General features: G+C 47.6%; 3 protein-coding genes across 3 annotated transcripts; 2 read left to right on the top strand and 1 right to left on the bottom strand.

Annotated features, from left to right (window-relative positions):
• Nucleotides 1–766: 766 nt before the first annotated feature.
• RHNO1 (RAD9-HUS1-RAD1 interacting nuclear orphan 1) lies at nucleotides 767–8,397 on the bottom strand. The gene is made up of 3 exons (XM_030322631.1): nucleotides 8,328–8,397; nucleotides 3,380–3,631; nucleotides 767–2,106 (listed from the first exon to the last, which is right to left on the bottom strand). The coding sequence occupies exons 2-3, from the start codon at nucleotides 3,545–3,547 to the stop codon at nucleotides 1,510–1,512; spliced, it is 765 nt and encodes a 254-aa protein (XP_030178491.1). The 5' UTR covers nucleotides 3,548–3,631; nucleotides 8,328–8,397; the 3' UTR covers nucleotides 767–1,509.
• Nucleotides 8,398–8,477: 80 nt separating this feature from the next.
• FOXM1 (forkhead box M1) lies at nucleotides 8,478–20,798 on the top strand. Its single transcript, XM_030322336.1, has 9 exons — nucleotides 8,478–8,693; nucleotides 10,734–11,282; nucleotides 11,878–12,023; nucleotides 13,127–13,318; nucleotides 14,211–14,339; nucleotides 15,275–15,319; nucleotides 15,962–16,034; nucleotides 16,182–16,357; nucleotides 18,776–20,798. The coding sequence occupies exons 2-9, from the start codon at nucleotides 10,781–10,783 to the stop codon at nucleotides 19,799–19,801; spliced, it is 2,289 nt and encodes a 762-aa protein (XP_030178196.1). The 5' UTR covers nucleotides 8,478–8,693; nucleotides 10,734–10,780; the 3' UTR covers nucleotides 19,802–20,798.
• A 653-nt stretch (nucleotides 20,799–21,451) lies between these two features.
• Nucleotides 21,452–27,140, top strand: TEX52 (testis expressed 52). The gene is made up of 3 exons (XM_030322337.1): nucleotides 21,452–21,538; nucleotides 22,588–23,138; nucleotides 26,846–27,140. Exons 1-3 carry the CDS (start codon nucleotides 21,467–21,469, stop codon nucleotides 27,138–27,140), a joined length of 918 nt encoding a protein of 305 aa, XP_030178197.1. The 5' UTR covers nucleotides 21,452–21,466.
• The last annotated feature ends 219 nt before the right edge of the window (nucleotides 27,141–27,359 follow it).

Here is a 27,359-nt window from a genome sequence, read left to right as displayed (position 1 = left end):
CCCAGAGCGCTTCCAGAGGTCTATGTAATGTTAGGACTCATAGACCTCCGCCGACTCCGTCACAGTCCGGCCCCTCCCTGACACCAGAGCCTTCCGGGAACCACACTTGTACCCACTACGGCAGCCATTCCCGGGTAAATGCATCTTTCATAGCTACCTGGTCTATCACTCCAATTGAACAAAACTTCAGCCCCCCTTCCTCCAGCCCAAACTTTTAGAGCATTTCTAGACCGACTCTACAGACTCTAGGAACCTTTCCCATTTATCTTTCTCTACAGCCTATGAACGATCTTCAAACATTCACATCCCGTGAGATCCGCTATCTAAATATGTACTCTCGTTTCCAATAAACGTTGTCGCCAACCGTCACCTCCTTCTCACCACCAACTTGTACATATCATTATAGCCTCTACAAAATATCCTGGCAAAAGTTACCGCATTTTATAGCATTGCGAGGTCAGCTGTTTCCACATCGGGTTCGCTTAAGAGGCACAGGACTTGGCACAAGCCGGGAGAGCAGAGCATCGCCTTGATGTGTCAGCCTCCACTCACTGTGTGACCCTAAACACAGTTCATTATCTGGGCTTCAGATCCCCATCTATAAAATAAAACGAAATAATCCCTGCTTGTTTAGCTCGGGCTGAACAGAGTAGGTTCTTAAAGCTGAATGGCTGCAGTTGAAGGAGACGCTATCTGTTGGCGAAAGGGCAATGGAGGCAGTTTTTGACTGGGTAGTTTCGCATTAGTTATGGTAAGCAGTCTTCTCTGAAAAGTTTCCATATTTAATTACATATTTTAAACAATCATTACAAGAAATCATTTTCCCACCCTGTGTGGTATTTTCAGATTTGTTTGAATGGAAATATAACCAAAACACAGCAAGCTTAAGTAACATCTCTGTCCCCTTTTTTTGCCCCTGATCCCACTGTATTCACTAACACAGGGCTTGGCACCTTTCCTCACCCTGACTTTTTAGCAGATGAGCAAGGTTGCAGAGGTCTAAAAAGGTTGCTCAGCTCTAAAAAGGTTGCTTTGATTTTTCCATCCACCATGCCACAAAGGAAGCTGCCGCTGAGCCTGACACAAGAGTTGGTACTCAAAAATGTGGAATGAATTAGGTTGAATGGGGTGATTAGAGGATTAATTAGTGGCTTAAAAAAACAATGAAGACCTTTTGTGGAGAAGGCAGTATTGCTGCATGATCAGTAATCAGGAGCAGGGTTCTCTAAAACCTTTCTGCAACCATTTATTTACAAACATTTTAAACAGTTACTACAAGATACTTTAAAATTTTAAACAGTTAATAGAAGAAAAATTTGAAGTGAACTGTTTATGACACTAAAAACTTTTTAGGAAAAGACATTTTAAAAAGCAAAGCTGGGAATCAAATTCCCTTATGACTCCAAGTCTCTAGTTAAACTATCTTTTTTCTGTTGATGTTACTGGCAGTATTTGCATTTTATTCTTCTGACATACACTTCTGTGAGCCAGAAAAGTAATTTAGCAACTCTATGAAAATTTCTCGAGATTGCTGCTGTCTGAGAAATCCAGTGAATTTTTCACAAGGAATTGGTTTTTATTCAGCTTCCCTCTCTCCCTGAGGTAAGTAAACAAGTGGCGTCGTCTCCTCCATGTGACCTTGATCCCATACTTCTCCTCAGGAGTGTCTTTAACTAGAACAGGCCCAGGCCCTGGGGTCTTGGGAGTACTGGTGTGAAAGGAGCCACTTGGAAGGCTATCTTCCCTCTGATCTGGGGGAATGGGCCCCTCCTTCACAAACGAAGACTCTGGGGTCTGAATATCAGGTGGAATGAACACGTAAGGTAAGTTTTGAAGTGTATGTGTGGACAGCTCCCCACAGCTTTGAGGACTGAGCACTGGAACTAAGGGCCTTCCAGAAATGTACTTTTCTGACTGATTAGTGCACTCCCTGGTTAAGGGGATCCCAAGTGTGGCTGAACTGGAAGACGGGGGGCTCTCAAATGTTAGATGTGGAAACTTGGAGGTGATGGATTTTCGACTTGAAAGTCTTGCCTGGTTTCGGCGATGGTGTTTCTGGTTCATTGGGAACCAGCTTTCTCCTGTTGTATCAAACTGAGGTGAAACCTAAGAAAGAATCAAAAACAAAAACCAAAAAGAAGTGAGGAGGGCTAGGTACCAGGTATGAACCTGAAGGAGGAAACTACATCCAAAGATCAGAATCTAAATGGGGGCCCATTATAGTAATGGACACAAAACATCTGTCTAATGGGACATTAAGAGAAAGGGATAGGAGCTGTGGGCAAGTTACTCAATCTGGTTTTCCATTTCCTCATGTGTAAGAAAGGGGACAATGCCACCTTCACGTTATCACACCACATGGCTGCAATTTGCTTAATTATCTTTAAACCTTGAGGGCAGAGACGGGCAGTGTTCTTCGCCTTTGATCCCCAGCACCCAGCAGAGTGCCTGGCACCAAGAAGGCCCCCAGGAAAGTGAATGGATGGATGCAAGAATCGGGAGTAGATCACATATGGACAGCAACTGGCCTAAGACCTGGCACGTGATGAGTTCTCAATAAATGCTCACTCCTCTTCTCATCCACAGGATTCTAGCATTTCAGTTTCTTCTACAATTCCGAAGCAAGTATTCTGGTTCTTCCTAGCAATCCTGAACAAGTTTTATTAATCAAGCACTCTTACATGGAGATTTTTGCTTTTGTCTGGCCCTTGGCTATACCACCTCCCTGAAATATAGTAGTTCTGTTCTCTTCCCAGCGCTTCGAAACTGTCAAAACACAACATGCCATGGTGCACCTGGGTGGCTCAGTCGGTTGAGCATCCAACTTTGGGTCAGGACAGGATTTCACAGTTTGTGAGTCTGAGCCCCAATCAGGCTCACTGCTGTCAGCACAGTGCCGGCTTCAGATTCTCTGTCCCCCTCTCTCTCTGCCCCTCTCCTACTCATACTCTCTCTCTCTCTCTCAAAAATAAACAAATATTTAAAAACAAAAAATAGGACACGCCATTTTCTATGAAACAGTAAATATAGTGCCTAGCTAAATATTTTACCTCTCACATGAAGCTCAGGGAATAATCTCATTGTTTATTCATCCTGCCATTTGTCTGGCTTTTTCACCCAGCTACTGGTTAATGAAACTTTTATACTGAACTGTTTAAGAAAAATGTGGGGGGAAAGACTCCAATTCCAACCAGCCCTCAGCTTGAACTTAGAAAAGATATATACCAGAGAAGATGGCTGATGACAAAAAGAGTACATTGCCTCCTTGTCCCTGCCCCATAAATCTTATTCTTTGGAGGCCCTGGTTCAAGGGGCAGAAGAGTCAGCATCCTGAGAAGCCTAAATGAGCAAAAGTCAAAGTTAGAATCCCATGGCCTACCCAGGAAGTGATGGTGTTGTGGTCAATGGGCTTGCTGGCCACCTGTCTAGTGTGAGTGATGGGAAGCTGTGCAGATCCATAGTGGTGTTTGGGGCCCTCCAGTGGTGGTTGTTGGAATAGCAGCTGGGCTTTCTGGAACCCTTGGCGGCGTTTTTTTCTGGGAGGCATCAATAGGTGAATGAAGAGCGGTTAATAACCACATCATGCTAGCTGTAGTCAGGTCGGGGTACAGGCTCCGATTCCAACCCATGCCTGCAGAGAAGAAACAAAAGCTGGGAAAAAATAATTCCGATGATTCCGTCCCCAGCTCTTCCTCATACTCTGCCAGCCAGTTCTATCAACCACCATTCCTACCGCAATACTTGGGGGGCACAGCTTCCTATTCCTACACCAAGTAAAAACACGGTAGTTCACATTCAACAACATTCAGTCAATGAACAATTGACCAAGCACGTGTTGAGTGCCATGCTGGGTGCTGGGAATTTAAAGATGAAGAACCATTGATTCTACAAGCACTTATCAAGTGCCAAGTACTTGTAGGGACTCATAGGTGAGACTGTCCCTTTCTTCAATGAGCTGAGAGTCCAGCAGGGGGAAAGAGACAATTACAGTAATGAGGAGAATGCTTCCACTCATCCCAGAGGAGGCTTTTAGACTTTCTAGAGAGGATGATATCTGACCTAGTATGAAAGGGCTACAGAAAGCCAAAAAGCAGAGAGGGCAAGGCCCTCTGGGCTGCGGAGCACCACATACAAAGGCCCAGAGACTTGAAAGGGCACTGTGAATTCAGGGTATTGCAGACTATGTAGCCAGACACAGGGTATGAAAAGATGAATATAGGAACTGAGAGGCTAGACCTGGTGTCAGGGTCAGATAAGAAAAGCCAGGAGTGCCACAGGAGTTTGGACGTTAGCCTAAGGAATCACCGAAGATTTTCAAGCAGAAGGATGTGATCACACCTGGATTTTTTTCTTTAACTTTTTACTCCAGATAATTTTGAACATACACAAAAGCAGAATGAATAATATAATGAGCCTCCAACAACCATTAACCCATAGCCAATCTGGATGCATCCACACCCTTTATCCACCTCCCTACACCTGTATTATTTTGAAGAAAATACGACATTCCCAGTCTTTGTACCATTCCCATGAATAAACCTTACATATATGTATTCTTTAACATTATTACATATCCAGACATGTTCAATTTTTTCAGCAGTTTCATAAATGTCACAGTTGGTTGTTGTCTTTTAGACAGATCATCCTGGCAACTGTGGGAAAGGAGAGAAGTACCCTGGAAATACAGGGACCAGTTTAGGAGGTTTTGCTATGTTACTTAAGTGAGAAACGATGAGGCCTGAATCTGGGCTGTGTCAGTGGAGATGGGAGGCTAGAGACAGAGGCAGGATCAAGGATCAAGAGGACCCACAGAGTAATAAAAAGTCTAAAAAAAGTGTCCACGGCCTCTAGTAACCAGATCAACTTTAATAAGAACTTCATCAGTGGAAGAGTGGGAAAGATGTTTGAATTCAACAGAGCAGTGAATGGGAGGAACAGCCGGGCATCCTAGAAAGTCTGGCAATAGGGCAGACTGGCCATTCGTGATGCATTCATACAGCCAACAATCAAAAGTAACCTGCTCTGATTTATGTCACTAGGCCGTGGAAATATAGGGAAAGAAAAAAGGAAGGACAAACTCTCTACCTCAGCAGCTAAACATGTTTAGGGAGAACACAGGTAATACACACATCTGCTTGTTCATTCATTCGGCCACTCAACAAATATTTACTGAGTACCAACAGTGCTCCTGGTGCTGGAAATATATGCCAGAGAACAAAATGAAATCCCACCCTCATGGTGCTTACATCCTAGTTGGGAAGTGACTATGGAGAAAAGTCAAACAGGATAAGGGGTTGAGCCTACTTAGTGCTCCTTTAGACGGGGTTGTCAGGGAAGGTAACTGAAAAGGTGATATTTGAGAGGTGCCTGGGTGGCTCAGTCAGTTAAGCGTCCAACTCTTGGTTTCAGCTCAGGTCATGACCTCACAGCTTAGTGAGTTCAAGCCCTGCATCGGGTTCTGTGGTGACGGTGCGGAACCTGCTTAGGATTCTCTCTCTCCCCATCTCTCTCTGTCCCTCCCCTATTTGCACTGTCTGTTTCTCTCAAAATAAATAAACTTTAAAAAAAAAAAAGGGTGATATTTGAGCAAATACCTGAAATGAAAAAAGGAGAATAAGCAATCAATAGAAAGGCAGAGTGAAGAATACTGCAGGCTTCGAGAAGAGTAAATCCAAAAATCACAAGGTGAGAATATGTCTGATTTGTTCAAGAAACAGTAAGGTCAGCATGGCTGAACTGGAGAGCAGTAACAGATGTGAATGGGTTCACAGGCAAGGTTAAGGACTCCAGATTGAATTATTCCTAGAGTGATAGGAAGCCACCACAAGGCCCTGGACAGGTAAGGGACATAATGTGATTTATACTTTTCAAAGATAACATGAGGTGGTTTGTGAGAAAAGGTGTGTTGGGGAGTGCGGGCGTGGAGAAAGGCAGCAGGACAACCTAAAGAGTTGCTACAGGAGTTCAGGGGAGAGTTGACAGCAATAGCAATGGCTCCAGTGGTGATATTAGCCAGCCTGCAATGGACACTACGGTGCTCAACAGCAACCCTATTATGTTTCCTTCATCAGCTCATTATCCGCAATGATTATCCTAAGATGTTTCCACTTTCAGGGGCACTTGGGTGGCTCAGTCGGTTGAGCATCGTACTTTGGCTCAGGTCATGATCTCGCGGTCTGTGAGTTCAAGCCCCGCGTGCTAACAGCTTGGAGCCTGGAGCCTGCTTCGAATTCTGTGTCTCCCTCTCTCTCTGCCCCTCCCCTGCTCATGCTCTGTCTTTCTGTTAAAAATTAAAATAAACATTAAAAAAAAAAGATGTTTCCACTTTCTTAAAACTTCAGAACTCCCATTCTCTTTTAAATTTTTTTTTTTCAACGTTTATTTATTTTTGGGACAGAGAGAGACAGAGCATGAACGGGGGAGGAGCAGAGAGAGAGGGAGACACAGAATCGGAAACAGGCTCCAGGCTCTGAGCCATCAGCCCAGAGCCTGACGCGGGGCTCGAACTCCCGGACCGCGAGATCGTGACCTGGCTGAAGTCGGACACTTAACCGACTGCACAACCCAGGCGCCCCACTCCCATTCTCTTTTAAAAAAAAAAATAAATAAATAAATGCTTATTTATTTTGAGAGAGAGAGCACGAGAGGGGGTAGGGGCAGAGAGAGAGGAGAGAGAGAGAGTCCTCAAGGAGGCTCTGCACTCAAGGGCCCCATCAGGGGGTTTAATCCCAGGAACCATGAGATCATGACCTGAGCCAAAATCAAGAGTCGGGTGCTTAACTGAGCCACCCAAGTGGCATTTCCCTTCTCTCTTAACAAATGACCTTACTTCCTACTTCCAAGGAAGCCGGGAGACACCAAAGAAAATATTCTCACTTTCCAGAAACCAAACATACAAACCTATATAGATCCGTATCCATACTCTTTATGTGACAATCACAGATCAGTCCCTTCACTATCTAACACCTTGCCCTCTGGCTGTGCCTCAGAGCATTCCTTACTCTACACCTTTCTTAGGCAATCGGTTCACACCTAAAAGTAGGTGACTTAAGTATATATTCAGCCTAGAGTTCTCCACGCTCAGGACCCATATACCTGCTGCCTACTTGACAGCAACCAGAGGACTCAAATGCACCTCAAAACCCAATACGTTTAAAACTGAATTCGTGATCATTTCCCCTGCACCCACTCCACAGGTGATTACCTTCCAAGGCCCTTGCTCAGGGAATGGTATCACCGTTCATGTAGTGATGCAGCCAGAAACCTTGACATTTCCCTCCTGTCTCCCCATCCAACAGCACCAAGCCCTGACGATTTTACCTCTTAAGTAGGTCTTCAATAATGCCCCTTTCTCCCCTGTCACTCTCTTTCTCTCCCCACCACCCTTCAATTCCAACAATTCTGATCCGGAGTATTGTAATAGCCTAAGTGGTCTACCCTAATCCACTCCAAAATGCCCTGAATGCATCATCTGATCTTGACTCACTTCTGCTTAAAATGTTTGATTTCTGGATAAGGACCAAATTCCCCTAGTTACGGCTAAGGTCCTACTTCTTGTGGCTCCAGCTTCATCTCACACCACACTCCACTCAGGCCTCTTAGCTCAGACTCCTCAGATGGTCTTCAGCCTTTGTACCTACCAATCTTCCTCCCACCACCTCCTTGCACACCTTAATCCTTCTGCTTTGAGGGTTTCACTCCTTTCTTTGCACAAAGACATCAGATCTCCCAACAAGCTTCAGTTCGGAAAAGCCTTTCCTGACCTACCTAAGGTAAGATCTTATTGTAGATACTCAGTTATCAGTGACCTCTAATTTATCCCTTCACAGCTGTAATTCTCCTTTTGCTTATTTGATTCTTCAAAACCGTCTGTTCTGTCCTCTCTTCCCATTACAGGTACCCAGGATAAGAAAAGAATCTCCGCGGCCACTGTATCCTAGCAGGTCCTGGCACATAGTAGGTACTCAACAAAATTTCTTGACTACATTAGTCAAAGAACTTCATGGTGTGGAATTTAAGATGTTGGAAGCTGAAACGAGATGATAGGCTAGGCGACTAGTCGAGATAGCTAGCCGATCGTTAGGTGAATGGAGTACGGTGTCCCCTGACGGGGAAGCCAAGGCCTCACAGATTTTGGAAAAGGCCAGAGGGAGGCGGGAGGAGCGGCGTCGGGGGCGGGATCAGGGTAGGGACCGGGAACACGCGAGGGAGCGCAGGCCGAGGGCCCCGGCCGTCCCCGCCCGCCCCCCGCCGCGGAAGCCCCCCTGAGCCCTCCGGGCCGCCCACGGCCGCTCCCTCCCCACGAGCCGGTAGCCGTCCCGCCTTACCCGCCCGGCGGCTTCCCGGCCTCAGCTCCCCTCCGCCGCCGCGACGTTCGAGCCCGGAACGCGGAGACAAGAGCGGCCGCCGATTGGCGACGCTCCGTCACGTGACCGCAACGCTCCGCCGGCGCCAATTTCAAACAGCGGAACAAACTGAAAGCTCCGGTGCCCGACCCCACCCCCGGCCCCCCGGCCCGGGACCCCTCCCCTCCCGGGATCCCCCGGGATTCCCCACCCCTCCCGCACCGCCGGGGACCCGGCCGGCCTGGCGCGAGTCCCTGTCCGGGCCCCTGGCTCGGCCCCCAGGTTGGAGGAGCTCGGAGCCCGCCCTTGGAGCCACAGCCCAGCAGCGGCGGCGGCTGCAGTCGGGAGGTGAGCGGGGGGCGGAGGAATGGAGTCTGAGACCCGGCCCGGGCAGAGGCAGGGAGCCCGGGCCCGGGCGCCGAGGTCAGGGGGTCTAGTAGCAGGGCACGCGACCCGAGTGGAGGTTTGGGGCCACACGGAAACCAGGGCTGAGAGAGGGTGCAAACTTTTTCTGCATCCAACCTCCTGGCCTAGTCCTCACTCCTTTCTCAAAGCACCTTTTGGCCTTCCCTGGAAGTTTGACCTCTGCACCCTGCCCACAACCTTGAGAGGGCTGCTGGGGTGGCGTACCTTTCTAGGCAGACTGGCTGGGATGAAGACTGGCTTTATTCTGCATTAAGTCAAAGACAAACCTGTCCACACCCTCCCCTGCTCCCAGGCGCTCTCACCACTAAGCAACACTGCCTCCGCTCCACCCTTTTCCAGGGCCCTTCTCCTGGATCCTGAGAACCTGCAAGATTTCTCTGGTCCGGATGGGCAGTGGTGTCGGAGGGGTCACTCTGCAAGTCCCCTAGGTTAGATAAAGTGTTGGCAATGATAAGAAAAGACTGGTCAGAGAGTAGGAGGCAAAATTAAGCCTTAGACCAGGAAGATATCTTTTGGGGATGGGGAAGGAATAATAGTATCTACTGTTTGGCAGGGGGAAGAGGGAGGCCTGAAGAGATAGGAGGTAGAAGTAAAACTGAGATTTTAAAGTAGAGGAAACCTGGTTATAAAGGAAAGGGAGGGGGGGCAGAGCGGAGAGGGCCTATGAGCTCTAAGCAGACAGCAAATGTCATAGGGGTGTCACAGTCATTTTCAGGGAGATAGATGTCCCAAAACAACCCATTCCTCTGTCAAAGTGCCTGTAAATAGGATTGCACAATGTTACATGATAGCAGAGTATCCTTTGTATCTATCTATTTTCCTTAACATTGCAAAATCACCTTAGCATATTGATGATAGCGCATTCTATCGGTCAGGAGATAATGGATTATAGTCTTAGTTCTGGAAGAGAAATTAAGCAATACAGTAACATGCTTAGAAAGTTAAAATATGAATAAGCACATGCAAGTACTAAAATGTCACTATATAAGTAATTTGTAAATTGGTACAACATGGTGGTTATATACTTAATAATACTATATTGTATATTTGAAAGTTGCTAAGAGAGTAGACCTTAAAATTTCTCATCACAAGAAAAAAAAATTGTAACTGTGTGTGGTGATGGATGTTAACTAGACTTACTGTGGTGATCATTTCAGAATACACACAAATATCGAATCATTATGTTGTGCACCTGAAACTAATATGTTATGTGTCAATTCTATCTCAATAAAAAATAAAAGTACAATAAATAAATAAATAAATAAATCGTAAATTGTGAAAGAAAGATCAACTTTTTATAAATGCAAGGATAATGGCCTGGGAAATGAATAACACCATGGGCCTTGAATAGAGCAGTTTCGTCTTGAGATTTTGTGAAGGAGGTGATGGCATGAGAGCAAGATTACAATCTGCCTTTCTCTCCCCTCCCCTCCCCTCCCTTCGCTTCCCCTCCTTTCCTCTATGGGCACTGATCCTTTTATTTATAACTAAGATGCTATAAACATATACCGGCTTTATCAACCCTAAAATAGATAATGGGAGCAGAGTTTTGTCAGGACTCCTAAAATTGCCAATGTCCTCCTATTCCAGCATTCCTGTCCCTACAGTCACTACAAGTGATCTGTATTATAGGAGGCAGTGATAGGAACTTCCACATTTTTGTAACTGTCCCACTCATTTCTGTAGCCAAACATTCTTAAGCTTCCAGAAGACTTTTGGCCATGTTGACCTACATTCAACCCAATCCCACTTTCCCCTTTTGAAATGCTTCAGTTTTAGCCTTGTTTTGTCGTACAACTCATCTCCTCGTTGTCTGAGGTCTTTATGAGGCCCAGAGATCATTAACCTGGGCACATGGGCTCATGTTTTTCATCATGGAAAGAGGAAAACACCTTTCTCTAACAGAACCTCCTTCTCAGCCTAACAAATCTCTGACATCCTGCTGTTCCTTGCACTTTCCAGGGTCTATACTTGTGATTCTCAATGGAGAGTGAAAGCACAGATTCATAATGAAAACCAGCCCCCGTCGGCCACTGATTCTGAAAAGACGGAGGCTGCCCCTTCCTGTTCAGAATGCCCCAGGTGAAACATCAGGAGAGGAACCTAAGAGGCCCCCTGCCCAGCAAGAGCCTGGTCAAGCACAGGCCTCCAAGGGGGCGGCAGACTCCAACTCTTGCAAGTTTCCAGCTGGGATCAAGATTATTAACCACCCCACCATGCCCAACACCCAAGTGGTGGCCATCCCTAACAATGCCAATATCCAGAGCATCATCACAGCATTGACCGCCAAAGGAAAAGAGAGTGGCAGCAGTGGGCCCAACAAATTCATCCTCATCAGCTTTGGGGGAGCCCCCACGCACCCTTCAGGACACCAGCCTCAAGCCCAAACCAGCAATGATCCCAGGAGGACAGAAGTGGTCACTGAGACCCTGGGACCAAAGCCTGCAACTAGGGATGTGAATCTACCTAGACCACCTGGAGCCCTACCTGGGCAGAGATGGGAGAGCTGTGGTACGTGGCCTGCAAGGCAAAGGAGTGAGGAGCCCAGCCTTTCCTTTCTGGTAGCAAGGACCGCAGTCCATCACGTTGATACCTAACAGGCACCTAGCCTGAACCAGGGGAACATCTTGTCTTTCTTCATCTCGAATCCTTGACCCAGATCCTTTGGGCGCCATCGAAAGTGCCCCAAGTGTAATTTAGCATTTCTACTACTTTCTTCATATTAGAAAAGGATGTTTATTTTTTCTAGTTATCTTTCCCATTGACCATATAAGGAAATAAGAATCTTTCTCCATTTTAATAAAGGAGAAAACTGAAGCATGAGGAGGAAAAGTGACTTTCTTTGTGCCAATACCCAGTAACTCTTTTGTAAGGTTACCTTGACTGATCGTAAGGCTCACTGAAATGCAGCTGGAGCAATGCTCCTAAATTTCTCCTGAAATCCATAATGGGGCAGAGTATCTGAGGGCCACATTAGATTGAGCATGTGTTCCCTGTCCCTAAGGGTAGAGGTCTTAGAGAGCTGCTCCCTAACCACCGATTTCAGTGGGCCTGCCAGGCAGTGGACCGGGCAGCTAAGTGGCATCTCGGATTGTTTCCCCTCTAGCTGGCGGTGAGGCAGCAGGCTGCACTCTCGACAACAGCTTGACCAACATCCAGTGGCTCAGAAAGGTGAGTTCTGATGGACTGGGCTCCAGCAGCATCAAGCAAGAGACGGAGGAAAAGGAGAATCGTCACCTGGAGCAGAGTCAGGTAAAGGTGAACAGTTCTGTCACTCACTAGGGAAGTCAGGGCCAGTGCAGGAAATTTCTAAGAAGGGAAATGGATCAAGTGGCCTGTGGAGGAGAATTTCCAGGTTCCGGTATTAGCACTTCACTTACTGTGATTCTGCATAACTTTTGAGCTACCTACCTTTCTGCCTGGAATCTTTTTTTTTTTTTTTTTTGCCCGGTCTCTGAAATTTCCTTGAGGGCAGATTCCCCTGGCTCACTCTGTATTCCATTAACACGAAGTTTAGTACTCTGCCCTTAGCAGGTACTTAGTAGGTATTCAGGAAATGATGAAGAGATCTTAGTGTGGAAAGCCACTTGAACTTTAAAGAGACACCCCCAACAGCATGAAAGGAATGGAGCATTTTTAACAAGATAGATTTATTAGAAGATACAGTAAATAGCAAATAAAGTGACTGAGGTGTGAATTTTAAATACTTCCCCAGCAATCAAATTTGATTTGGCCCAGGCTTGTTTTTCACAGTTACCACGTTGTTGCATACATCCTTAAATCATTCATTCAACAACCTTTATGAAAGTGAAAATTTGCATGGATGTGTGCATAAGTAAAAACTCAGCTGTTTGCTTCAAACTTGTGCACTTTCTAAAGTTAGAGCTCCGTTTTATAAAATGTAAATGATCAGCTCTTTGCCTAAGACTTAGCCAGATGTGTGTTTTGCAGACGTTTGTCTGTCCCATGCTCTTGGGAATATGTCTCTCATAGAAACACTGAAAAGAGACAGTTTTATTCACATCACATTAGTAGAATGCAGACGAAGACCTTGGTCTCCTGACCCCCCAGGTCTGAAAGATGGGTACTGGACTTCCACTTATTATTGGACAGTATATTCGACAAAATGAACAGTGACAGAGAAATGGCTCCACATTGTCTAGGGACATCGCTACCATTCCTAATCCTAAAATTTGATTCTATGGAATAGTGGTCTCAGATGAGTTGGTTTCTAGTATAATTCTGCAGGTTAAAGTTTTCTCTAGGGAATGTTCTTAAGGGGCCCCGGGGAGGTCTTATGAACTCTTCCATGTCATTCCTTTTTCTCCTTGCCTTTGGCTTCTCATAACCCTCAGGTTGAGGAGCCCCCGGGAGCATCAACTTCCTGGCAGGACTCTGTGTCTGAGCGGCCACCGTATTCTTACATGGCCATGATACAATTCGCCATCAATAGCACCGAGAGGAAACGCATGACCTTGAAAGACATCTATACTTGGATTGAGGACCACTTCCCCTATTTTAAGCACATTGCCAAGCCAGGCTGGAAGGTACATAACAACCCATGACAACCCATAGCAACCAAAGTCAAGGTCATTCTGACCCCGCAGTTTGTCTACACAGATGTGCAGCAGTTCTGTGTCTGGTACTCTGAGGAAGCAGTTAAATGCAAAGGAAGCTGGAATTATAAACAATTGTATCTTTTAGACTGTGACTTGATCCTGCTGAATCCAGGCAAAAAATGGTCAACAACAGCTCTGCAAAGCACTTCATTGGTCCCTACCTAAATGGAGTCTCTCCAGTGTAACACTAAGCCTACTTTTGCACTACATTGAAAGGCAGCTGGAGTGACTAAGTAGCAATGAAAAAATGCTGTCTTTGAGCCTCATGACCTGAGATTCACCTCCTATAATGTCACATGTCATCTCCAGAAGGCAGGGACTTTCTCTTCATTGTACTTGTGGGAACACTGAGGTCCTTTGGAGTTGCTGTAGCTCACTCCACACTGTCAGAGCTACAGTGTTGATTTTCTGACAGGTGGGCAACTCCAAGCAAGGGTTGTTTGTTTTGTTTCCTCCACAGTAGAATTCTTAACTGCACTGTCTTACCTCAAAGAAATTTCCTAGTTTCTTAGTTGCTTTACTTACCTATCTTGCTACTGATTGCTTCATGGCCTCCGTACCCTTTCCTTGCTGCTGACAGCCATCCAGTTCTTTCCTTTATCACCAGCTGATGGCTTTATGGACTGATGGCTTGATGGCCCAGCTTGCCAGCTCTGCAGTGTGGAGCGGTGGGGGAGAGAGTCGCCAATAGGCGAGATCATGAGGATCCTGCTGGCCACAGTGGGGGAGGCCTGAGGCTGCTTTCAGCCTCAGGAAACATCAAAGGTGATAATTCAGAAGCTGAAGTAGCTGGTAACTAGTTGTCTTTCTCTCCTTCCAGAATTCCATCCGCCACAACCTTTCTCTCCATGACATGTTTGTTCGGGAGACATCTGCCAATGGCAAAGTCTCCTTTTGGACTATCCACCCCAGTGCCAATCGCTATTTGACATTGGACCAGGTATTTAAGGTGAGTGTCCTGGCTTCATCTCAATAGGGCCAGAGTTGGTCATCATAATATCCATCTCAAAAGGAAACAAGTCCTCCTTGTGATGATCTTACCCAGCCAGGGCCGAGTTAAAAGCCAGCCAGCCCAGAGATGAGCTGTATAAAACTAGCTGAATTCAGTACAGTTGACAGATACCAAATGACACACTTCTGTGCCAGACCAGGCCGTGGAGGAGACCGCTTTGATCCAAACAGAGGACTACTCTGAGCAGTGTTTCCCTAACTGCCTTGCAGATAAGAATTGCCTGCTGCCTGTTAAAAAAAATACAGCTTCCCAGGTCCCTCCCTGGGGGCTTCTGACTCAGTGGGTCTGGAACGGGGCCAGGAATACATATTTTTAACAGGCATCTTGGGTGATTCTTTTTTTTTTTTATTTTTTTTTTTATTTTTAAAATTTTTTTTTTTTCAAATTTTATTTATTTTTGGGACAGAGAGAGACAGAGCATGAACGGGGGAGGGGCAGAGAGAGAGGGAGACACAGAATCGGAAACAGGCTCCAGGCTCTGAGCCATCAGCCCAGAGCCCGACGCGGGGCTCGAACCCACGGACCGCGAGATCGTGACCTGGCTGAAGTCGGACGCTTAACCGACTGCGCCACCCAGGCGCCCCATCTTGGGTGATTCTTACAGAGAAAGTCTGGAAAACCATTTTAAAAGAGCCCTTCTTTAGCCTGGAGACCAGAAATTGAGCCATCAGAACCTCTTTTCAGAAATGATTGGGGATTTCAGGGTGCCCATAAGGCCGCTATCAGCTGTAACTGTTCTCCTGGGAGGGGAAGTTGTCCCGGGGGGCCCTCAGCATCAAACAGAAATAGCTGTTTTTCCCGACCTGGTCAGATTGGCCACGCTGGTGGTAACTTCATTTCATTTCTTTCCCACAATGCCTGACCGCCACCAGCCACTGGACCCAGGGTCTCCACAATCGCCTGAGCACTTGGAATCAGTAAGATTCTTTTCCTCCTGGCTCGGGGCTTGGCCTTGTTTTCCTTTCACTGCTCAGCATGACTTTAGTGGACAGGGGAAGGGAGCCTGGGGCTATGTGACTTCCAGCCCTGAAGGCAGAGCACCCCTGAGCTTCTGGGAGTAAGGAAATTTATACCGCCACCTCATTCCCCCACCAGCTTCTGCCCACTTCCCTCCCCTCCCCGCACCCCACATTTTGGGCATGACGAAGGTTCACTGAGCAAGAGTGGGGTGTGGCAGCAGGACATGCCACGGGCTTCGTGCGAGATGGCAACCACAAGTGCATGGAATGGGCCTGGCAGGTGGCAGTTTTCTCTCTTCCTTTTCTACCTGGCTTTTCTTTGTCGCTCCTAGAACAACACGCGTTAGCATCCCCTGGGGGTGGTGAGGACACCCAGATGAGGTGGTAGGACTCTCCTGCCATCATAGATCTGCGTGCCATCCACCTCTTCCCACTAACCAGGATTTGGAGACAGTGCTCACCTGCATCTGCCCCAGACGGCCTTTTCTTTCTGGGCCATCGGTTAGCTCGGTGCACAGTCCCAGAGCAGCTGGTGGGTTCTCCTGCCTTCTCCCCCTGCCTTATTAACCCAGGTTTCTTTCTCTCCCCATCTGCCACAAGCAGCAGCAGAAACGACCCAATCCTGAGCTCCGCCGGAACGTGACCATCAAAACTGAACTCCCACTGGGCGCACGTTAGTATGGGAGAGTGGGCATCAGGCTAGTCCTTGCTCTGGGGGCGTGTTTTGAGTCTGAGCCCAGAGAAGGAGAGCAAAGCTCCTGGGATTGAGAAGGGGTTTATCCCTGGACCCCTGCTCCTGATCTCCCCTGTTTCCTCTTAGGGCGGAAGATGAAACCACTGCTGCCACGGGTCAGCTCATACCTGGTACCTATCCAGTTCCCGGTGAACCAGTCGCTGGTGTTGCAGCCCTCAGTAAAGGTGCCATTGCCCCTGGCAGCTTCACTCATGAGCTCAGAGCTTGCCCGCCATAGCAAGCGGGTCCGTATTGCCCCCAAGGTGAGTGGCTTCGGTTTTTCTCCAAGGAGAGACCGCAGTCAATTAAAAGTGTTGGACCTCTAGTTTGCAAAGCACTCTGCTAAGTGTTCCTTGAGAAGTTTATAAATCTATATGGGTAGACAAGGCATAAATACAAAGGAAAATTCAAGAGCATTAGAAGAGCTAAAAAAGAACTTGGATTACAATATGAGTGGTGTCAGAAGACCCATGAATATCTAATGAGTTTATAAGAATTCAGACCAGGGGGATGATGATAGATGGGCTGGGATGGGTAAGGAAGAGTTCACACAGGAAGTAGGTTTTAGAAAGACGTACATTTGGATAAACAGGTGCAGCAAGAGCATTCTAATTGGCAGTGCCATGGAGGCAGGAGATGCCAGTTTATACCTAGTAACAGCAGAGTGATTGGGTCAGGTTTTCATCCTTGGTACTATTGACATTTAGGGATGGATCATTCTTTGTTGGGGGTGGACAGGCGTGGTCCTGTGTGCTGAGGGATCTTTAGCAGCACCCCATGTCTCTCCCCACTAAAATGTGTCTGGACATTGCCAAATATCCCATAGGGAGCGGAAGAGTGCAGATATGGCCCCTGGCTGAGCATCAGTGGTCTAGCTTGAGGAGAAGGTCAGGAGCCATATCTTGATGGGCTATCAAGTGTGGACATAGAGAAGGATTTGTGAGCAAGAGCTCTCCTTTAATAGAGCAGAAGAAAAGGCCCTCCCTGCCTGCTCCACTGAGATGGCAACAGCATGGGCTCTGGAGTTCAGAGAGACTTGGCTTTGCTTTAGTTTTGTTTTTGTTTTTTTATTTTTTTTAACTTTATTTTGAGAGAGAGAGAGAGAGAGAGAATGCATGTGCGAGTGTGGGAGGAACAGAGAGAGAGGGAGACTGAGGATCCCAAGCAGGTTCTGTGCTGTCAGCCTGGAGCCTGACTCAGGGCTTGATCTCACAAACTGTGAGATCGTGACCTGACCTGAAATCAAGAGTCAGACTCCACCAACTGAGCCACGCAGGTGCCCCTATTTTTTTTTATTTAAAAAATACTTTTTAAATATACATAAAATTATACATACTACCATAAGTCATTTTACCTAAATGTATCCATATGACTGTAGCACATATACTGTTCTTGTTTTAATGCAGTCTTTTTTTCTTCACCCACATCGCCCCTGCTGACATCCCCCCCGTTGACAATTTAGTATGCTTGCTTTTATAATTCATCCGTGCTCTTAGTGTACCATACATACATCTTGCCATAGCCATTTTATATAGGCACATACAACACGCAGAACATTAAAAACGGGATCTCGTTGCACTTTTGTGCCACATGGAAATTCTTCCAATTCACTTGGCATTAGCTCTAATTCATTGTTTTTTAATGGCCACCTAACATTCCACTGTGTGGCTATGCCAAAAATTTTCCAGCCATTCCACTTTTATGGGTACATTTTGCTTCTAGGTTTTTTTTGCCCTATGAACAACACTGCAGTAAATATCTTTGCAAGTATCTTTCTTACAAGTGCTTGTATTTCCATGGGATAGAAAACCAGGCATAAAATTCCTGAGTGGAAATGTGTTACCAATTTTATTAAATATTGCTAGATATTGGTTTCCAAAATCATATACAGTATTTTACATTTCTACCAGCAATATATGACAAGACCTATATCTTTGCCAGCAGTCGGTATAGTCTTTTAAATATTTGCCCATCTGCTGTATATAAATGATATCTCCTTGTTTCATTTTATCTTTCGTTGCTTATCGGTAAGTGTGAGTACCTTCTTATTATGTTGGGTCACTTGGAATTGTTCACTATCAGATACTTATTTATGAGCTTGGCCCATCTTTCTATGGGGTTTTGATAATATGTGAAAATTCTTTGTTATTAAAATACTAACTTCAGTCTTTTATGCTGAAGATACTTCTTTTACTTCTGTTGTTTGTTTCTTTGTTTATGGAATCTCTTGCCACAGTAAGATTTTAAGTTTTTATGTAGTCAAATATGTCTCTCTTCTCTTTTACAGCTTCTGGGTTTCCAGTCTTGCTTAAGAAGGTCGCACCCACCCTCAGATTGTACATGTAGTCTCCTAGATTCTCTTTCAGGATTTGTATGGTTTTACTTCTTCTATTTAAGTCTTTGTACATGGTATGAAACAGGCATCCAATTTTATTTTCTCTCCGATGGGTACTAATTATACCAGCACCATATTAAATGCACTTTTACTCCCCGGAATTGAACCACCGCCTTCATCCTATATTCTCCTATTTAATAGTCTGTAAAACTTTAAAAAGACAAAAAAGAGGAACAGCACCAGCATGTGGCTTGCTTTAGCCAGGATCTTGTGTCCCGCCTGGTGACCGGGTTGAATCTCAAGGCCTGGAGAGCTCTGTCTCACCGTATCCCTGCTTCGCTTGCAGGTGCTGCTAGCTGATGATGGGGTGGCCCCTCTGCCCACCGCAGGGCCTGTGCAAGAGGACAAATTCCTGCTTGGAGAAAGGCTGTCTCCTGTGCTTCCAGTTCAGTCCATCAAGGAGGAAGAAATCCAGCCTGGGGAGGAAATGCCACTCTTGGGGAGACCCATCAAATTAGAGAGCCCGCCCTTGGAGGAGTGGCCTTCACCATGCCCATCTGTCAAAGAGGAACTGTCGCACTCCTGGGAGGGTTCGTCCCACTCTCCCACCCCGAGGCCCAAGAAGTCCTACAGCGGGCTCAAATCCCCAGCCCGATGTGTCTCGGAAATGCTCGTGATCAAACGCAGGGAGGGACGGGAGATGAGTCGGTCTCGCAGAAAACAGCACCTCCTGCCTCCCTGTCTGGATGAGCCTGAGCTACTCTTCTCCGAGGGCCCCGGGGCTTCCCAGCGAGCCACAGAGCTCACTTTGCCCGCAGTGTCCTCCGAGCCCACCTCCCGGCTTGGCTCCTGCCAGGAGGAGGGAGGACCCTTTAAGACACCCATTAAGGAGACACCGCCCATCTCCTCCACCCCGAGCAAGTCTGCCCTCCCCGTGACCCCTGAATCCTGGAGGCTCACACCCCCAGCCAAAGTAGGGGGACTGGATTTCAGTCCGGTACAAGCCCCCCAGGCTGCCTTTGGCCCCCTGCCTGATTCCCTGGGGCTAACGGATTTTAGCACCACCCCGCTGAAAAGTATCCCACTCTTTGACTCACCCCGAGAGCTCCTCAATTCAGAGCCCTTTGACCTCACCTCTGACCCCTTCAGCAGCCCTTCCCCCTCAGATATGGAAGTCCCCAAGCCGGGCTCCCCCGGGTCACAGGTTGCCAGCCTTTCAGCCAACCGTTCTCTGACGGAAGGCCTGGTTCTGGACACAATGAATGACAGCCTCAGCAAGGTCCTCCTGGACATCAGCTTCCCTGGCCTGGAAGAGGATCCTCTGGGCCCTGACAGCATCAACTGGGCTCAGTTCATTCCCGAGCTGCGGTAGAGGCCTGACCTTACCCTTGCTGCCCAAGCCCTCCGCACTTCCAGGAGCTCGTGCACCTGGGCCATCCAAGCCCTCTGAGTGAGGACAGCAGGCAGGGACTGTCCGCTCCTCTAGCTCCACTTTGCCTGCTTATGCCAAGGCAGATGTCACGCCGTGGCCACCACTGGGCCCTCTGCAAGCCGCGAGGGCCTGGTGACTGGTCCCTGGGCCACCTGATGCTCCCCAAGAAAATCTGACTCCTCACTCTCCCTGCTAGGAGCTGAAGGGTGAGAACAGCAAAAGAAAGGGTGAAAGAGATTAGGAACCCCCCCCCCAAACTATGCCTGTGCCCAGCAGTCCCCCACCTTCCCTGCTCCTTGTAAATAGTGTATATTCTCCAAATTAACCTCTAATTATAAATATAAGCTTATTTCCTTAGATCATTATCTAGAGACTGCCAGAAGGTGGGTAAAGTGACAAGGGGTTTCAGTTTGCTTCTGTTCCTTGCTTTTAATTCCCAGAGAAGGGAGGACCTGCAGTGCATGGTTTCTTCCAGGCCTGGGGTACTTGCCTCAAGGGCTCTTTACTGTAGGCACCCAGACAAGCAGATCTGCTTCCTAGGGTCCCTCTTATTGCCCCTCCCTCCCACCTTCCCACATTTCCAAGTCAGCTTTCCTGCACAAAGAAATCCTGGTAAAAGGTAAAAAGGTCTCATAATGGGTCAAGAGTTGAATTGGGGGTGGGGGAATGGATGCATCTGAAGCAAAGAATGGGTGTCCAGATGTGCTCCCAAGAGATGTTTCTCTGATAATATCCCTAATCATGCCAGAGAGACTAGCATTGCCAAGAACTTGGCCCAAGGCTTGAGAAGACTAAAAGGGCCCTGTCCTGCCCTGCCTAGCTTCCTTAGCTCACTCACACCTCAGCTTTGCAAAGAGCCACCCTAGGCCCCAGCTGACCACATGCATGTGAGCCAGCTCAAGAACACTACCGTAACTCAATAAAATCCAGGGTGGAAGTGTGGTCTCTGGTGCATCGGTGTCTGGTCCCTGAGGTGTAAGGAGGGGTTGGAGAAGAACGTGAGAAATATTGGACATGGTGGTGACAAAGAAGAGGTAAGGCCTGAAGCTGAGAAGAAGCAGGTGAAGGTGAGTGCTAAGGGCTTTGGCCTGGACTGCCTCCCACACTGCACGGGCACACATTTTTAGCACAGAAACTGCCAGCTTTCTCTTTAGAACCCTTGAAACTGATGGTTAACTTAGGCCTTTTAGAGATCCCTGTAAGGGAAAGGCCTGCAGAGGGGCAGGATCCTCCCCTCCTGCAGGATTAGGGAAGGATGAGCACAGTTTTAGATGCCTCATGGCCACCTCCACCCTAATCCAGGGCCTGGAAATCAGCCGGCTCTGCTTCTTTTCTCTTCCTGCCCTTCTAGGCAAGCCCTTCCCAGAAGCCCCTCTGGTTACCATCTTTTGCAATCAAAACTTAGGAGTCCTATCCCATGCCCGTCTCGCCTGAAAGGCAGCCAGGGCCCAGGGGACTGATGAGTGCTCCCAGGGAGAGGTTAGGGCCTCCTCCTGCGACACCATCCAAGAAACATCACCATAGCAACCCCAACAGCAAACAATGCTGCCAGGAAAGTCTTCCCTTACCAAGCTGCTCCTCCTGGCAGTCAGGCCCAGAAGAGGAATGGCCAGTAGCCCACAGAGACAACCCAGAGGGCAGAATAATCCACTCCATGTCCAAGAACCTTTCTTGCAGGTAGGAGGTGGGGCCCCATCTCCACAGCCTATCTGTTTGCACCCTGCTGGACTAAGGCCTCCCCCTGGGATGGGCCATACTTTCCTCTGGTCAGTAGATTGGCCCAGAGCTCTCCACTTACTTCCTCTCTTAATCCTGTACTACTGTGAACACAGAACTCAGAACAGAGGAAAGGAGGTGCCTGGTTATTACACCTCCCAGCCCCACCTACTAGGGTGATGCTGTGGAAATGACAGAGGAGTGGGCCCAAGAGACAGGTGAGCTTTTAGGATCAATTAAGTCCTAGGGTGGAAAGGAGGGAGAAGCACTTTAGAAGAGCATATATGATAAGCAGTGCAGACAGATGGCTCAAGTCCCAGCTCTGCCACTTGGGTGAGCTATTTGCCCTCATTGTGTCTTGCTTTTTGCATCTTTGAGATAGGACAGTAACAACGCTTGCTCACAGGGTTATAGGGTTAACTGAGTTGTAGATGTATTTAGCACAGTGTCAATACATATTTGCTACTGTTTATTTCACGGGAGGTGGGACACAGAAAAGGGAAGGAGGCAGCCTTCTAGATGTTTTCCATACTTGCTTGTATTTGGATGAGAAGTGAGGGAAATGCACCAATGACAGTAACAGGTCAAGTCCGGGAGAGAAGAGCACCTGGGCTGCATTCTCCCGAGAAAGCTTTTCCTTCTATGCGCGTTGCCCGGTAATGGGCACTACCCCTCACTCCACCCCCCACCCCCACCCCTCAGTATCCTCAGGCTTAGGAGTACCAGCTCCAGGCAGGGGCGCGGTAGAGCCAGAGCGCGGAGGATGTGGAGTAAAGAGTGGAGAGGAGCGAAATCAAAACCCAACAGACGGAGAGAGAGCGAAAGCTGAGGAATCCTACAGAGCGGACATAACTTCTGACGGCAGGGCAGGCGCGGAGAGAAGGGTTCAGCCAGGCCACCGTGTCCTGATGAGAGTCCGGGGTCCGAGGAGGCCGGCAGCTTGTTGTCTCTGCGGCTGCTCCTGGAAAGAGAGGCCGAGCGGCCCCCGGCACCCTTTTGTCTCTCCCTAGATGGCCCACGCCCGAGAGCCCCTCCTGACCCATCAACCGCTGGCCCGGCGTGAGTTCCTCCTCCCCAGTGAGCCCGGGGAGTGGCCCGGCTTCACCCGGCAGGCCTACCACCGGCTGGCCCTGAAGCCGCCGCCTTGCACCGAAACGAAATCCGAGGTGCGCCGCCGACTGATCCGCCCTTGGAAGGACGCGGCGCCGCACACGTGGGGCTTTCACACGTGGCTCGATGTGGGCCGTTTGCCAGCCACCTTTCCCACCAGGCCCGACAGGCCCTACGACAGCAACGTGTGGCGCTGGCTGACGGACTCCGGGGCCCACGGCCGCCCCCCAGCGGAGCCTCCCATCCCTCCTCCCTCCTGGATGGGTCCCAACAGCTTTCTGACCTTCATCTGCTGTACTCCTATCTTCGCGGACGACAACAGGAAGAACCAGGTGACCGTCAGGACGGTGCAGGAACTGAGGGAGCTGGAGAAACTCAGGCTGAGGAGTGAAGCAAGGGCACCTCCCCTCGACGCCAAGGGCAACATCCTGCCCTCGAAGAAGTTCAAGAAGTAAGAGGAGCTCCTTCCTCTCTCTGATTCCTGTTTTCTGATGACGCCTACCTTGGTGCTCTGACCTTCACGCCTTTGGGCATCTGACAACTAAACTCTGTTCTGAGTGTAGCTGGAAGGAAGGTGTGGGAGCAAGAGAGGGGACAGCCAGGGGAGAGGCTTAACCGTTTAACTAGAATGCAGGGGATACAACTAGGTGCTTAACACCTGCTAGGCCCTGGCAGTACAGAGAGATGTCATCCAGTCCCTTCCTGCAGGGAGCTTATGAAAGGCAGAGACCTTTCATGGAAAGGCAGCTGACCATTCAAGCCCACGCGTGCTACGTGCCCAAAATGTGACACGGACAGAGAGTGTGGTAAGAACATCAATTACTAGTGGAAAGTCCTGAGATCTGGAGTCAGAGGTTTAGGTTAAAGTCCAGAGTAGGCAAGTTGTTTCATTTTTCCAGACTCAATTCCATCCTTGATAAAATGGGGACAGTAAACACCATGTCTTCCAACCTCGGTGAAGAGAAAATGGGTAATGAATATATGAGAGCACTATTCAAAAAAACATATTACTACAGAAATTCAGAAGAAGGAGGGGGTGCTGTGGGCTGGAGCATTCCCCCAGGAAGGCTTTGTGGGGAAACCAGGTAAAGGCTGGAAGGGTAGGAAGCCCTCAGAAAGGTAGAAAGAAGGGGGTAGAGGGTTGACTGGTCTGAGAAGAGACAGCAGTGTGGAAGGAGTTACTGGAGTACCCAACAGCCCTCCCTCCCTGCCACTGTGGGAGCACACACAAATCTCCAGTCTAGTCAAGGGGATAAGAGGCAGGAAATGGGGTGGGGAATAAGGACAGAATATCTCAAATTCCAATCCCAAGGGCTTTAACAGAAGCACTAAAGGGTTGGAGGGGAGGCTGTGGAGATTTTTGATTTTTTTTTTTTAATGCCAACAGTTGGTGATTTTGAGAGAAGATTATTCAGGACCTTGGCTTCTCTCTGCAGCCCTCGCAGTACAGATTATTGGTTGCTAGTATGTGCTAACACTAGGGATACAAAGGTGATAAGACTTAGATCACTCCTCAAAAAATAAAAATAAACTTCAGTGAAATAATAGCGTGAGATGTTCTAATCACTTGAGTTATATTACTTATACCCTCCCACTACCCCAGATAGAAACTATTACTATCAACCCCATTTTACAGAGGGGGCATCTGAAACGGAAAGGTCACTTATTTTGCCCAAGTTCATATGGCCAGTAAGTGGCAGAGCTGGGATTGGAACCTAGAAAGCTCAGTTTCAGAACTGTGTTCTTAACCTCTGTGCTCCACTTCCCCTCCTGTCTACCTGGGGAATCAAACAAGTTCACAGCTACTCCTGATGTGATATAATGTTCTATAAAGACAGCATAAGAGAAATACAATTATCCATATAAAGAGCTTAGCACAGGGGCGCCTGGGTGGCGCAGTCGGTTAGGCGTCCGACTTCAGCCAGGTCACGATCTCGCGGTCCGGGAGTTCGAGCCCCGCGTCAGGCTCTGGGCTGATGGCTCAGAGCCTGGAGCCTGTTTCCGATTCTGTGTCTCCCTCTCTCTCTGCTCCTCCCCCGTTCATGCTCTGTCTCTCTCTGTCCCAAAAATAAATAAACGTTGAAAAAAAATTTAAAAAAAATAAAATAAAATAAAGAGCTTAGCACAATGCTCGGCAAACAGGAAACCTGTGTGTGATGGTGGAAGCCTTGTGGGTTCAAGAGCCAAACACATCTTAGGTTGCAGTCTCCCCAGCTCAATCCCAAACTTGCTATACAACAAAGAAACTTGACTTTCTTTAAGCCTGACTTCCTCAAGTCTGGATTGGAGATGTACCTGGTACCTTGCAGGGTTGTTAGAAGACAAAAAGGCACAGTGCCTGGTGTAGAGAAGGGGGCTCAGTAAATCATGTCATTAGTACACTGTCCCCATGAGAGAAGGATCCTTGTTTCCCTCTGTTTGCTGCTGGAGGCCCAGTCCCTGGAGCCAGGAATGAAAGAGTGCCAGGCAAGGTTTTGCTGTTCACGGAGGACGTGGTACCTGAGCTACGTGGACCTTGAAGAATGTGTACAAATTCACCAGGTGGGAAGCAGACAGGATGGTGGCAAGAAAGGCCCATCCAGTCCTGTTATTCCTTTCGAGCAGTTCTCTAAGGCATTAAAATATAGTTAAAAATGTCTCTAGATCAGCGACCAAGCACATTTTGAACACGAGAGACCCAGAAAGGACTTCAGACAGGTCTAAGCTTCAAGAAGTCCATGATATTGGTGAGAAATAGAACATTTATACATAAACTCATGATATTGCTGAGAAATAGAACACTTATACATAAACCCATGATGTTGAGAAATAAAACATTTATACACAAATAGAACATTTGTACATATACATAAACCCATTTATACATACATCAACTCTGGCTGATGGTACATACAATCACCTGGGTCTTTTAAAAAAATGTGTGAGACCCACCCATGAGATTCTAATTTACTTGGCCTGGGGGGTGTGCAGCTTGAGCACCGGAATTTGCAAAAGGCTCCTAGGAGTGATTCTAATGTGCAGCCGGGCCTGAGAATGTCTGATGTAAACCAAAGACAGTAAACAGGAGGACATCTACTGGACGAGGTGCAAAGCATGTTGAAACAGGAAATTTGCCACTATTCAACTATGTTTTTTAAAAGGTCCATTTCTCTCGGTTGAACCTAACACTACAGGCCTGTAGAAGAGGGAGCCATCAGATCAGGTGTCATATGGCAGCAGGTCAGAGCAGGAAGGGCTCTGAGACATCATCAAGTTCACCAGATGAGAAGGGGCCCTTGAGTTTCATTCTCTCTTCTTCCTGCTGGCACTGTGTTAGCAGAGGAAGTGGGACTGAAAGACAGAATCTGGATAATGAGATACAATATGTAAAAAGGATAGGAGACTGACCATCTAAACAACATAATTTCACCGTCTTAACACCAAACACACACACAGGGTGCATGCTATCTGGATAGGCCAATATCCAATCAGGAGGAGAGACAGAAGTGATTCCCTACAACCTGATCATTCGTTAGCTTGTGTTAGCTTAATAGAAACATATTGGCAAAACATGGCTTTATACCTCAGTCTCAGGAGGTATACAAATATACTTTCAGATACTTTCAGGCATGACAAATATACTTTCAGAATACAAATGCATTATTTTCTTGTGGCACTCACATCAATGACAACAGTTGGTCACCCTTTGCCACCATCAAAAATCTAACAGGATCCCAATGATTCTTTCTTATTTTGAATGATTTCAGTTTGGGATCATGATTGGTTAGCATTTTATCATTGTCATGAGTTGAAATGATTCAGATTTTTTAAAAAGCCTACAGAATTTTTAAAAGTATTCTCTACATCCAGTGTAAGGCTCGAACTCACAACCCTGAGATCAAAAGTCGGATGCTCTACCGGCTGAGCCAGCCAGGCTTCCCAAGCCCATAGAATTTTTAAGCATGATTTGATATTTAATACTAAGGCTTTTCAAAAAATTTTTTTTTCAAGAGGAACATGAAGAATTATAAATTTGGGTGCTTACCTTTGTAGCATTGTGAAAATAAACTTTGAGTAAGCTATGAAAAAAGCATCAAACTTTTCCTTCTTACTCCTTCCACCATTCCTGCATCCCTCTTTTGACCTCTTTGTTCTCTCCACACCCCTTTCCCCCAACAGGTACCGGCACATCTCAACTGGTGGAAGGTTTGAGCCTGGAGGCCTCCAGCTCATGCCCAACCCACTTCCCAATGATTTCGCCAGGGGCTGGCCCTGCCCAAACCCTCTGCCTCATTACCAGGAGAAGGTGCTAAAACTGGCCTTCCTGCCTAGTGCACCCCTGAGCCAGGACCTCCTGAGGAATTACCAAACCCTGATAGAGAACCGGGTTGCCTTGCCCCTCTATCAACTCTCCAAGGCACAACCTGGTAAAACCTTAGTGAGGAAGACCAAGAGAAGACCTGGACAGAGCTAGAAAAGCCTCCAGCTGGGCAGGGACCACTGTGGGCTACAGCGTTCTCAACCAATGCACCTTCAACAAGAAGCTTCTGCAGAACAGAACCTCTGCACCATCCCTCCAGCTGCAGGCCACCTCTGTCCCCCAGGCTCCTAGAGACTCTACTTAAACTCTAAATGATTATCTGTCTTCCTTGGAGGATGCTCTCATAGCAGGTGGGAGGATTGAATCAGGTAG

Source organism: Lynx canadensis, chromosome B4 (assembly GCF_007474595.2).
Source record: "Lynx canadensis isolate LIC74 chromosome B4, mLynCan4.pri.v2, whole genome shotgun sequence".
Lineage (NCBI taxonomy): Eukaryota > Metazoa > Chordata > Mammalia > Carnivora > Felidae > Lynx > Lynx canadensis.
Note: the sequence above shows the minus strand (reverse complement) of the source record. Positions and strands in the feature narration are given on the sequence as shown.